The 13,419-nt window shown below is 50.8% G+C and overlaps 2 protein-coding genes across 15 annotated transcripts in view; one reads left to right on the top strand and one right to left on the bottom strand.

Annotated features, from left to right (window-relative positions):
• Positions 1 to 3,091: 3,091 nt before the first annotated feature.
• On the top strand, positions 3,092 to 5,734 carry INSM2 (INSM transcriptional repressor 2). The gene has a single exon (XM_063332756.1). The coding sequence runs from the start codon at positions 3,092 to 3,094 to the stop codon at positions 4,493 to 4,495; it is 1,404 nt and encodes a 467-aa protein (XP_063188826.1). The 3' UTR covers positions 4,496 to 5,734.
• A 69-nt stretch (positions 5,735 to 5,803) lies between these two features.
• RALGAPA1 (Ral GTPase activating protein catalytic subunit alpha 1) overlaps positions 5,804 to 13,419 on the bottom strand; it is a 135,727-nt gene continuing 128,111 nt past the window's right edge. For 3 of the 14 annotated variants that reach the window (XM_063334405.1, XM_063334408.1, XM_063334410.1), the window contains 2 exons: positions 9,725 to 9,839; positions 5,808 to 8,114 (listed from right to left, as the gene is read on the bottom strand). In XM_063334405.1, the coding sequence (XP_063190475.1) occupies positions 8,018 to 8,114; positions 9,725 to 9,839 (212 nt within the window). In that variant the 3' untranslated portion in view covers positions 5,808 to 8,017. The other 11 variants (XM_063334401.1, XM_063334400.1, XM_063334407.1 and 8 more) reach the window with 9 other exon arrangements.

Raw genomic sequence — 13,419 nt, 5'->3', positions numbered from 1 at the left:
ACGGAAAAGGGTAAAGGTCCCTTCCCAGGAAATGGGAAGTTTCTGCCAAAAGGGAGGCAGAGCAGTGCCATACTGCTCCCATTTCCATTCCCTAACATACCAGAAAAGAGGGAATGGTCTGAGGACATAAGAGGAGGAACTGCGTCCTCTTGTTGTCACCCCTACCTGTTCCCCAGGAGTGTCTGTGTCCTTTCTGCTCACCAGCTACTGCATTTTTCCACTAGAAGTTTGGTTTCCTATTTACCATGGGATTAACCCTTTGGTTAATCTAAGGTTCATCTAAGGATGACTCTCATACGTAAGCGGACAATATGTTTGATCAAGTCTAACCTGATTTCATCAGACTGCAGGAACGCAGCATACGGTCAGGAGCAATGACATTGTTCAGTTCCTTGCTCAGGAAAGGCTCGACCCTGAATAAAGTTTCCGTGTTGTATGACGTTCAGGTGGGTTAAGTGCTGCACTCTCAGGTATGTGATGGGACTAATGGAATGTAATAAGTGAGAGGAAAAAAAATAATCCAGAAAATTTCCACAGGATTTCAGGCATGTGAGTGTGTTTGCATAAAATACATCCTTATACATAATCTGTGCATCCTTACATGTGATCTGAATTTTCTAATTATAAAATTTTTGGAAGGAGTAAAAGCTGCAGGCCAGAAGACAAACCCATGTGGCAGCTTGGAAAGCTCAGAAGGTGCGAGAGGCAGGTGTAACGCCAGTCACCGGGGTTCAACTCACTCGTGACTGTGGGGAGGGAAGGGAAATCAACTGTAATGACCCTGCAAGTGGGAGCCAGGGCACTGGGAGCCAGCACTGGGGCAGGGGCAGCCTGGAGAAAACAGTATAGTTACTGAGGCAAACGAAGCACAAGGTGGCTGCAAGAATTTCAATCCCAAGATAATTTTGCCAATCTTTGTGTCAAAGATCCGTGGGCGCTGGCACGTGCTGCCCCAAGACCAATGATGGGACAATGGGTTCTGCGGTTTGGGGTCCCAGAACTGATAATAAACTGGAGGCAGAGGGAGAAGGCAACAAGAAGGCTGCGCTGTGAGCACGCTGTGGAGCGTGGTGGGGACGCAAACGACCACCGAATCCCGGGGAAGAGCTGAGAAGTGCAGCAGAAGGAGCAGCGGGTGGGGAGGGGGAGCAGTGATTCTACCTCTGCGACTTCGGGAGGGGAGACTCTAAGCTACCTCCCCGCAGTCCCTCTCACCGCTGGGCCATCCCAGACCCAGGACACTGGGGGCCTGAGGAAACTCCCTGATGCAACTACAGCCTACAGCTTTAACCAGAAAAATGTTTGGAGTCCCAGTAAATGCACTCAGTGCACCTGCTTTCCAACTGGCACTTCACCTCCCGCTGCTCCCACCTAGGAAAAGGCATTGTTGGGTTCCTTGCCCCTTAGGACAGAAGCTGAGCTGGACATTCCCACCACAGACTGCTTCTGTGACATAAGCGAATGAAACATTAATGGGAACATTGCTTACAAGGGGAAACCGAAGTAACTATTTATGTATCGCTTGGAAGAACAGTATAGAAGAGAGGATCTGTAACCAGAGATCCAGTTATTCAGTGAGAAATGTAGTTGGGAGGACCCAGTTACAAAGGCCAACCCAAATATTAGGCAAAAATCACGCAGGCAGTCAGTGGAGTGACCTGACTGCGCTGCAGCGTGGCTCATCGGTCCCAATTACAGCGGTTTGTACTAACAAAGGGTGATCTCTAGCCTGCAGAGTCCGTAATCTAATCCAAAATTCAGTGCGACCATGAAAATGGAGGAAAATGGGAGAGTAATGTAAAACACGATTAAGACTTTGTGAAGCAAATATAATCAGAGCACTTACACAGACAAGTGGCCGCGCGTTTGGAGCAGGTGGGGGCAAGTTCTGTTGGTGCACGATGGCTTCCAGTCTCTCTTGCCACTTCTGGAAAGCCCCTCGATCTAGAGGTGCGGGTTCTCCCTTTCTCCCGGTACTCTCTAATTTCTCCTGCTTGGAGATGCTGCCAACACGGTGAGTCCGACCGCACCACCGTGTGCAAGGGATGCCTGTCCCTCAGCAAGGGACGGAGCGAGGCTTTAGCGCCTTCATCTTCAATGGCACGCCATCTTGTGTATACTGCGAGCAAGTGGGTCTCCGGGCGGGATCGGACCGTCCTGACTTCAACACCGGGCTCGGATCAATGAGTGAGCAATTTAGGAGATGCTGTGGGGACGGAGGGGCTGCTGGCAACCCCCTGCAAGGGCAGCCCCCTGCCCACCGAAACAGCAGCATTTCTAGAAAGGCGATGCCCGGTTCAGCAAACACAACCAGGGCCCCGCTTCGGGGACGCACAAGCTGCCACTCGGCGCAGGGCATCCACAAACGGGCCGGGAACTGCAGCTGGGGAGGATGGCGGGGGGCAGGATTTGGCTCCTTCGCAGTTTGTCGCACCACGACTCAGTCTCGCCTCCCCCGGGCTCACCCACGGGTGAAGCGGCCGGGGGACCGCAGTCACAGCCGTGACACCCATCCGAGACCGCGCATTCTGAGCGGCGGCGGCAATCCTGCTCTTGCCTTGGCACCGCACTTTAACACAAGCTCTTTCTGGCTGCTTATGGGAAAACTCTCCGGCTGCGGCGGTGCTGGAGGGCGGCGCAGGCTCCCAGCAATCGCTGCCTTCAGAGGAAAGAAGAGCGGCCCGGCCCGGGGGCGGATGGAGGCTCCCGGCACAAACACCCCCCAGCAGCAGCATCTCCTGCCGGGACCCTGCCCGGCGCCTCGGCCAAGCCCCGGCGCTGGGGAATCTCCCTCCCCACCGACCCACGCTCCCGCTTCCCGTCCCGCAGGGCGCCGCTCCCCCCGGCTGCGCTCCCGGGGACCCCCCGCCCGTCCCCGCAGCCTCAGCGCGCCCGCCCCTGCAGCCGGGGAGCCCCGGCCCGGCCCGGCCCGGCCGCCGCCGCCTCCCGCCGCCGCCGCCAGCGCCGGCCCCAACTCCTCATTGGCCGCCGCCGCCGCCGGGGGGAGGATGACGCCCGGGCGAGAGCGGGCGGCGGGGGTATAAAGGCCGGCGGGGCCGGTGTCGCCGCGCTCCCGCCGCCCCGCCCCGCCATGCCGCGCGGCTTCCTCGTCAAGCGCAGCCGGCGCCCCGGCGGCTCCTACCGGGCGCGCCCGCGGGAGCGGGACGCGGACCGGGACCCGCCGCCCGCCCCGCCGCCGCCGCCCCCGCCGCCCGCCGCCGGGGGCAGCCCCGCCGCCAGGCAGGGGGCGGAGGAGGAGGAGGAGGGCGAGGAGGAGGAGGGCGCCGCCGCCGCCTGCCCCGCGACGTGGCCCCCCGGCGGCGGCTGCGGCGGCCCCGGGCTCGCCCCGCCGGAGGGGCCGGCCGCCTGGGGGGCGGCGGGGCCCTGCAGCGCGGCGGGGCCGCGGGCGGCTCTTTTCGAGCGGTGCCTCAGCTCGCCCGCCTCCGCCGAGTCCTTCCCCCTGGCCGCCTCCTTCCCGCCCGCCGAGAAGCTGCTGCTGCAGCCCCGCACGCCGCTGCCCGCCCCGCCGCCGCCGGTGCCCGCGCTGAAGCGGCCGTCGCGGGCCAAGGCGCCGGCCAAGAAGGCCAAGGCGACGCGGAAGCTGAGCTTCGCCGACGAGGTGACCACCTCGCCCGTGCTGGGGCTGCGCATCAAGGAGGAGGGGCCCGAGGGCCGGCCGGGGCCGGGGCCGCCGGCGGGGCGCACGCCGCTGGGCGAGTTCATCTGCCAGCTGTGCAAGGAGCAGTACGCGGACCCGCTGGCGCTGGCCCAGCACCGCTGCTCCCGCATCGTGCGCGTCGAGTACCGCTGCCCCGAGTGCCACAAGATCTTCAGCTGCCCCGCCAACCTGGCCTCCCACCGCCGCTGGCACAAGCCGCGGCCCGGCCCCAGCGCCGACGGCTCCGCCGCCGCCGCCCCGCCGGGCAAGGAGAACAGCCCCGAGCGGCGGCCCCGCGGCCCCGCCGCGCCGCCGCCGCCCCGTCAGCACCGCGGCGGCGCGGACAGCGCCGGCGGCGCCCCGGCCCCCCCCGGCCCCGGCCCCGCTGCCGGCCCCGCTGCCGCCGCCGGCCCCGGCGGGGAGGCGTTCGCCTGCCCCTGCTGCCAGAAGCGGTTCCGGCGGCAGGCCTACCTCCGCAAGCACCTGGGCACGCACGGGGCGGCGCGGCCCGCCGCCTACGGCCCGCCGGAGCGCGGGCAGCTCGCCTTCGCCTGCCACCTCTGCGGCGCCCGCTTCCCCTCGGCGGACATCAGGGACAAGCACCGGCTGTGGCACGCCGTGCGGGAGGAGCTGCTGCTGCCGCCGCCGCCGCCGCCGCCGCCCGCCGGGCCCCCCGAGGGCGGCGCGGCGGGCGGCGAGCGGCAGGGCTTCCCCTGCAAGCACTGTCCCGCCACCTTCTTCAGCGCGCCCGGGCTGGCGCGACACGCCAGCAAGTGCCACCCGCCGGAGGGCAGGCAGGTCCTGCTGCTCCAGGTGCCCGTCCGGCCCGGCTGCTAGGCCCGCGGCGCCCCACGATGGGATTGCTCCGGGAGCCCGGGCCAGCCGAGCCAGTCCTGTCCACGCTGTAATTCCTATGGAAAGTCGCGGTACTCACGGCTACGAAGGCGGAGGAGCCGCCCGCGGATTCCCCCCCCCGCCTCTCCGGCCGGTGGGCAGCGAAACTGCTCTCCCGTACCCGCACGGCAGAAGGTTTAGCCGACGGGGCGGTACCGCCGCCTCCGCTGCTCCGGCCGGCGGCGTCGGTGCCGAGCCCCGCCGGGGAGGGAAGGAGCGGGGGAGGCACAGCGCGGCCCCTCGGCTGCCCGCCGGGGCGGCCGGAGGAGGGCTGGCGGGGGGCGCGGAACGGCCCCGTGGGGTGGGTACGGCCCTGGGCTGACGGGAGCAGGCGGGGAGCCGGGCCCGGCCAGCATCTGCCGGGATGCGCACAACGCCGGGGAGGCGGGCGTCGGGCCGCTGAGGGTACGTCTTCCGTAGCCGCTCTCGGTCCCGGGGCAGAAGTACAGCTGTACATACGATATTTAAAGAGAGGAATTATTTTTCGTGAGAAAAGGAGCCTTGATCTAGTGACCTTGTTTTAATAGCCTTAGCCCCCGAGCTTCAACACTTAATTTATTGTGAGGTGTTTTGTTTGCTGTACTCTGTACTAAGATAGTCGAGAAGGTAAATGTTCATATTGAGTCAATGTCAAAGTCATATAATAGCTAGCAAAACGTATGGAAAATTAATCGTGCTGTCTGCTTAATTAAGATAACGAGGTGTTGGTCTTCGATAGCTAAGTACGCATCTCCCGCTTACTCGGTGTTTCTGTACTCTAGCGACCGTGTAGTAGGCAAAACGCACATCTCCGGCAGCTGCCCGGTCCAAACCCTGCGCTCTTCGTGGTTTGTTAGTGTGGCAGGACAACAGCAAGAAGCGCAGTTGGGCCTCTCTGGGCCACGCAGCGTGTGGCCCTGCCAGCCCCGGTGCCGTGGGCAGGCAGAGGGTCCCTGTCCGGCCTCCGGCCCTTCTCCCCTGTGAGCCGCGCTGTTGACATGAGCTCCTCCGAGTCTTGTGAGCAGTTGAAATTAGAACACGGAAGTCTTTCGGTATGTTGCTGAAGCGCAGATGACAGGCTACCTTCCTTCTCCCTAACCAGACCTACCTTAGGAAAGCAACCCACGGTGTGTATTCCCTGGCTTTTAACGGTGGTCTGGCCAAATGCTTTGAAATACTGTCGCATTTACCAGCTACTGACATTCCAGCCGGGATTTTTATTTATTTATTTATTTATTTATTTCATTTTTTCCATGCACGAGTGCTCATTTCTAAATGTGATAGCAGATGAGGCCAAAAATAAGGAAAAGTTCAATAAAGGATTTAAAAACAAAGCTCACACCTTCCTCGAATTCAGCAGGGCAAAGTGGGTCAGCTGGTGATTGCTGAAGAACCGAACTGATCCCAGCCACAGTCTTTGTTCTAAGATTCTCTCTGAAATGAGCATGCAAAATACTTCAATCTTTTGATTAGCATCCTCTAAAGCAATTATTTCTGTAGTTTTATATTTTGTTAAAAGCAACAAAAGATTCACATGTATTATGCCCAAAGGCTGAATGCAAGCGCTAAGTGCTTTATTTTAAATGTGCTTCACGGACTTTCTCGTTTTAGTTCCAGGACCCGGGCTAATGAATTAATACAATATAACCTAAAGCAGCCAACATTTGCTGTCTGAGAAAGGAGGCTAAACTCGCAGCTTGCTCTTCTCATATGCCAGAAATAAAGCATGTAATTTTAAGTTGTGCATTTTTCCATCATTTGTTGGTAACTGACACTTCGATAAAAATGCCCGTTTATGCCATTAAATGAATTCTCTCCTGGAGAAGGTCGCTATGCTTTTTTAAATCATCGCTCTCCCTTCTCCACTTGTACAGTCAAAGATGGAGGGCTCCGGACCACAGAAACCTGATGATTATTAACTGCTCCTACAATTAGCACTCAAACAAGCAGCCCGCAGGAGGGAACGTCCCGTTCTTTGCGTTACCTGCAGAGCTACGCGTATTGTATTTATTAAATTTGGGGGAAATCTCTCAGTATGGCATTCTTGCAATGGGCTGGGAAAGAGCTCCTGAGAACTCATGTGTACTTGTTAATACAAATGGAAAACTAAGCTGTGTATCGCACTTCACTGCTCCACGCGTAATATGCTGTTCTTCCATAAATTGGCATTAAGAATCTAATCACTGAGGTGAATGACTAATATACAAAAGGTGGTAAGAATAATTTTATTGTATTATTAAATAGGATGTCTTCTCTTCAGCCATTACAAATTTGTAGATACTACATGAACGACAATACATAATTTATCTTTTTATTGTTGCCCATATGATATATTTACACATGCAGTTAGTACCGATGCCATGCTACATTTTGTTAACAGCATTTTGTTGTTTGCCAGACTCAAAATGTGAGCATTTCATCTTCTGTAGGAAAATATCTCTGGGTGGGTGGAACGCGTGTACTAATCTGCAGAAGGTTGGAATCGTCAGCGTTTCAGGCCGGGCTCCTCGAGCATGTTCCCTTTTCTTCCCTAGTACACATCATCAGAGCAATGAATTTCTATCAGGAAAGTGCTTTTTTTTTGTGTGGGTTTTTTTTTTTTTTAAATGTAAGAAACAAGAATATACATTTAGACCCAACAGCCCCGTGATAAAGGCTAAAACCCATGAAACTCGATGGCATTTACCATTGATACCACTTGGAAAAGAAAACATTATAAAAATATTTGGAAGCCAAGCATAAGTAGAATTTCAGCAGTGTTTGTTTGTTGGTGGTTTTTTTTCCTGGCATCACCTGCACAGTTATGAACCGATATGTTGCTTTGTGAAGGAAGAGCTGGTGCTACGAGCAAGTTACTTCGTTTGGACTCTCTAATGCTTGAAAGGCCGTTGAACTATTTTATTCTTAACATAAATAATCTGTACACGTCCTGTGCATTAACATTGTGACATCGGACAAAGACTTTACAAATGCAACTTCAATTTAAAATTGTACATTCATTTTCAAGTTGTACATATTTCTTTCTTTGTTACAGAGAAAATTGCAATGGGGCAAAATAAATATAGTGTAACCAAACCGCAGTCTCCAATTCCGTATGACTCAAGATCAACCAGAGTTAAAAAATGACTACTGTTAAGATGTTGTAGTCATCCAGGAAGGTAAAAGATGCAGAGGACAAACTGCACTGAAAAAAAAAAAAAAAGAAAAAAGAAAAAAAAAAGGCAGCCCAGAGTTTGATAAAAAAACCAAAATCTAAAATATTAAAGTAAAATTCCAGTGTCACTGTTTAAAATAAACATACAGAACAGGGGTAGGCAGGGAAGGGGCACACACACATTAGAGACATTATCCTTTAATGGGAAGCGGTGAGTGGCTGCGGGAAGGGTGGCCGATCGCCGTTCACCAGAAAGCTGCGGGCGTCGCGCCACTTAGGACTTGTTGGCCGAGCCAGAGGAGCGGCGCAGCTTCATGGACATGCGGCTCTTGCTAGTCCGAGGAGACATTGGAGAGGCTAAGTCTGTTCCATCCACCTGTGCTGTTGCTGCTGCTGGAGTTTCTCCCGGCTGAGTCTCTGGGCAGAAGCCTGCAGAGGACAGCAAGAACCAGACGGGTCAGTGCCAGCCTCCCGCGCTCGCAGCGAGGGAATCTATTGACAAGGGGCAGAGAGGAATTTCAGTGCTGCTCTCACTCCCACAGCATCTCCTAGCCCTCTACCAGCTGTGGGTGACGGTACTGCACGTGGAGCTAGCAGCTGCCACAAACCCACCTCTAGAGAAAAGATGATGCCAGAAACCACTGAGCTATGGGACTGCAGAACCCCCTTGGCCCTCGGCAACTGAGGCAGCACTGAAGTGGGCGACCTTCTCCTGCTAACCGGGAGAACAAGCAGCTCCACTTCCCTCACGGGGATGGGGAGTCGTTATTCAAACCACAACCCATAAGAAACCGGTCTTTAATGAGAACATGAAGGTTAACAGCTCGTTGCGCATGAAGGGAGCTCTAGGAATGCAGCTGAAGAGGTGGAGTGAATCGGGGGCCAACAGGGAGAGTAAAAACATCTTCTCCCATCCCAACTTTAGTCGGTGCTTCAAAAGGCAAATTCCTACAGGGCCCGCAAGGCAGAAGCTTGAACAGATCATACTAACTGGATGCACCATACGTTAACGTTTCTTTGTAAAAGGAACAAGATGAATTTGAGATAGCGGTATGTAGTTCATTAGCCCAGTGCCCAGAGCGATGCCTCAGTGGGCCCCGAGTCCTCACCGCGAGAGGACAAGGCTCTCCCCTTACTAAGGGCCCGTCTCCAAATCTTCCACAGAGATACAAAAGGAAAAGGAGGAAATATGAGATCAAAATTACGTTCTCCTTCCCATGTTACGGAAAATTAACACTATGAACTCCCAGCCACAGAACTAAACTGCATTTTAATTAGCCGTTTACAGAGCCTGACAGCCCGACTGAACTCAATTACCTCTGTCGCCACTGATCGCTTCTGACCCGTAGAAATTACGGACAGAAGCTTAGTCCTGCAGAAGCCAATGGGGAAACCCCTGCTGACTCCAGTAAGCCAGAATATCACTTGCTATTTCTTCCACATCATGCTATTACTGGCAATTCTTTAAGATAATGATGCAATAATCAGAACTGAAGATCTCTCTCCCTCAGTATACATTTTATATATAAGGGGTGCAAAGAACATTCCAAACTGATCATGATTTTGTTTTTTTTTTTTTTTTTTTTTTTTAAAGACTCCTCTAAAATAAAATGAGGTCATCAGGTAAGAACTCTACGAGTACATTTAAAACATAATGTCATAAACCTCAGCGATTTAGCGACCTGGCCGTCCTCCTCGCCTGGTCCATCACCTGCCTGCCCCAGAGAGACGGCACGGTGCTTTCTATCTTTTCCAAACTGACACGACCCATCAAAGTGACAGGGAGGAGAAAGGGCTGTTATTTGTTCCCCAGCTGGTGACAGTAATTCTGTTCATGAACCAGGTACTTCATTGCCAAACAATCTGGGAAAGCATGATAATGCCCGACTGACTGTGCCTTACAGAAAAAGGCAGGCAGGGAAACATGCACTCTCATTTTCTGAAATTCTATCTTGTTCTAATTTTACAAGGAATTAAAGCATTTCAAATGGTGGAAGTTAGAGAACAGAAAATAACCGTTGTTGTTTTGCACAGCATACCATTCACAGCTAGCGTGAAAGACCTTCCGTTTCAAGCCTTTGCCCTTTACCTTGATGTGGCCAATGCTTTCTAGTGGAGGTTTTGGAAGGAGAAGAAATATCACAGCATTTCTTTCTTTGTTGAGAATGAAGAAGTGATGAGGAAGGAGGAGTGGAAAGAAGTGAGGAAGGGGAGGGGGGAGGGAGGGGAAGAAAAGATAAAAGATAACAGGTGTGAGACATGAGACACGAACCGCAGAGATTGAAGGGTATTAACAGATGAGCACAGAAAACGGAATTTCGAATTTCATTATGCAATTGCTGCTCATGCTACAGGTTAAAGAGAGTGATGAGTTAGTTATGTGCAATGAAGCAACAGCTCTGAAATCCGGCGTCATACTTACCAACTAAGCATTACAAGAAAAAAAAAAGGAAGAGAGAGAGAAAGAAAAGAATTCTATAACATTATAGAGATCCAGCAACCTTATTCACAGCAACTGAGATACATCCTAAACATTGTCTGAAACGCTCGTTTAGAGTCTGTGAAAACAGTTCAATAGTCACACACATACACACAATCGAGAGGGAAAAACAAATGGCAACTTGATATATGGCTTCTGCTCCCCAGTTGTCTCACAGTATTAAGTATGCTAAAATTATAGCCAGTCGCAACATGAGACTCCTGAAATCACGTAAAGAAGAAAAAAAAAATGGAGTATTTAAGCTAGTTAGTCTGCATCGAAGTGTCAAACTCTAGTGTGAAATTTTGTCACAGGTTGGATAAAGAAAACATTAAAACACCCCGTTATTTCAATTAAGGTATTATTCTAGTCCTATCTTAAAATTTTGTCTCCAATTCCTGCAGACAAAAGCACAGATTCACGTGCAGTTCCTCCCCCCGCCCCAGCTTTTTTTTTTTTTTTTTTTTTTTTTTTAGGAAACTGACTTAGAGCTATTGAAGAACAGAAGTCATGTAAAGTGATATTCACATCTGAACATATCACACCAGAAAAGTGAAGAATAATGGCACTTAAAATATATTTTAAAGTCTGACAGCAATCAACCGGCTGATTAGTAACTCAAATTCTTTGGATTTTAGATAAGGCTATATATCAATATATACATACATACGCACATACACACACGTGGATATTAAATGTGGTATATAGAAATTTTGCAGGTTTCGTTTCCCCTCCACAGTTTTAAAATCCTCAGTGTAAAATGTTATTATCTTTATCTCTCTACGCAATGAAATATTTAGTCATCCAAAATCTAAAAATAGGGTTAAATAAGAAGGTTTTATTAACAATTGACCTACAACCAGAAAGTTCCATAAAATCAATAAAACAGATGTGTTAGGGTTTTTAAGAGGTTGAAAAATGTCAGGAAGTGATCCATATTTTTCATCTCTTAGGCTTGACAAATGACAAATATCATAGCCTGATGAGCTATGATATTTTGGGGCCATAATGTAAAGCCGTTTCAATCGCTTCTGAACAAGGGGGTGGATCAACAAAGTTGAAATGCGACATTTTCACACTCCATTTGAAAATTTTATGATCTTCTGACAATAGTATGTTGGTTAGTTGACTCAGAAATTAACTATTTAGATGCAAAGAGGAATCCCAACTGCACACCGGCGGAGGTAGAAGTGAGGTGAGGTGGAGGGACCGTAACGCAGGCGCTGGCATGACTCATCTTGCTCGTCAGTTCTGACTTTCAAAGAGGTGAAAAATTCACCGAGCAGAAGCCTGACAGGGTGCTGACGTTTCAGACAGGGTGCCGCATGGTAAGACTACTCTCAGTATGTCTACCTTTATCACACCTTGCTGCCTGGATCAACGTTCTCCTGAGTGCCACCTCTGAGAAGGACCACAGAGGAAAATATCATTTGTGCACGTTGGTAAATTTTAACGGTCTTTTAAGGTACTTCACCTTCCCCGCCTGACCTCCAGGGAAGAGGGCAATCATTTTTGTACAGCTTGTGCCCTTTGCAACTCTTACAAATTCCATCCAAACCCAGCCAAGTTGTCCGTCATGCTCAGCAGAGCTTTGCTAGAGTCAAGGAATTAAGTCTCTTGCTAATTTTGGGAAATGAGGAAACGAAGTGAGAAGCAGATGCAGAGAGAAAGACTGCAAAAGCAGCTGCAAAGCAAGAGGAGAAGGTGAGGAAGAGACAGTGAGTGGCCTAAAGACCAATGAGACTAGAACTGGGTAGGGGAGAAAGAACCAAGAGACAGCCATGAGAAACAACACAGTTTATGTCAAAAGAGCAGCAGAGCCCACGTCCTGTGAAGAATGCTCTTCAGAACCTGGCTGGAAACGTATTGTTCCTCTCTGTCAACTAGTATCTGTGAAACCCACCGGCAAAATTCCCAGTCTTTCCACTAGTGGAGATTGAGACAAAGGCAGTTTTACCATTACTACCAATTATTGCCCTATCTCAGTCTGCAGGAGCTGGTGGTGCATCTAGAGGTTACAGTTTTGCTTATGAATCACGTGGCTGTCAATCGCTATTACAGAATCTTCCTCTTTTGCCCTATGCCTCAAAACAAAAATGGAAGGAATTACACAAGGAAAATGTTGTCACAAGAAAATAAAGTTGTGACGTCAAACATTCAAAAACTAGGCAATGTCAGGATTAAAATTTAATTTTGTCCCCTTGTGTGTACGCACAGGATGCTTTTTAATTGGACAATCATACTCTATTTCTGTCAGTGGGCCAATTTCATTTAATGTAGAAAATTGACCTGTTTGGGTCTCTAGCTGTCCACACAATTTACTGCCTCAAAGAGCTGAGGATCCCCAGCCTACCATCACCCAAGGGGTTAATTTGAGAACAAAAGTTTCAGCTTCAGTTGTTCCAATATGAAATTTTTGGAAAATTTCAGTTAAGTTTGGAGGTTTTGCTCTGATTTGGAGTGGAAAAAAAAAATAAATTCCTAAGTTTGGAGTGGAGTAGGGATAATGCGAAATTCTTGCGAGCCCTGCCGGACATATGGCCCTCGTTTCTGTATTTCAACCTCGCTTCCAATCACAAACTTGAACCACCATCATCAAGAAACTCTTCTACAGTGAGAAAAGCTCCATCGTTCTCCTGTGTGAAGGGGTAATACTGGGTCAAAAAAGATTCTCAGTTCGAAGTTACACGGCAAACAAGCAGCAGAAGAGATTAAGTTGCAGGCTGCTGAATTGGAGTTTCTCTTCTGCAAGGCTGGAGTATCGTTACCTCTACGTTCCCTGCTTCCCTGCCTGTCAGCTGGCATCCCCACTTCCTTTAGGAGCGAGGCAGCAGAATTATTCCGAACACAGGCTTGAAAATAGAAGGAATGATTGCTGGGATCAAAAAGCCTGATGATGCTTTTATTATAAGGAAAATACTATGACTACTGTAGAGAGGCCTCATCTTTATCAGGTTTACTATACCGAGGTACTATTTTTAGTAGGAAGAAAAAAAGAAGATGGAGAGAAACCAAACCCAAGACATCAGTACAATTTAAAGCTCAGAATCTTAGCATCATGGGGTCAATAAGCCCTTCAATATCATTGAGCTTAGCATTGACGGTTCCCTCAACCTGTTCTGGTGTCACAGAAATCTGGTTTACTCAATAGCTATATAGCAGGTGTCACTCTATTGAACAGAGTCGGCACAAAGCAAAAAATACAGAGGGAACTGAATTATATTCTGTGATTAAGCGCAGGTAAATCTCTTTTTT

Source organism: Chroicocephalus ridibundus, chromosome 4, assembly GCF_963924245.1.
Source record: "Chroicocephalus ridibundus chromosome 4, bChrRid1.1, whole genome shotgun sequence".
NCBI lineage: Eukaryota > Metazoa > Chordata > Aves > Charadriiformes > Laridae > Chroicocephalus > Chroicocephalus ridibundus.
Note: the sequence above shows the minus strand (reverse complement) of the source record. Positions and strands in the feature narration are given on the sequence as shown.

Coding starts and splice junctions, on each gene's coding strand:
- INSM2 (XM_063332756.1), top strand. CDS start 3,092: ATGCCGCGCGGCTTCCTCGTCAAGCGCAGCCGGCGCCCCGGCGGCTCC.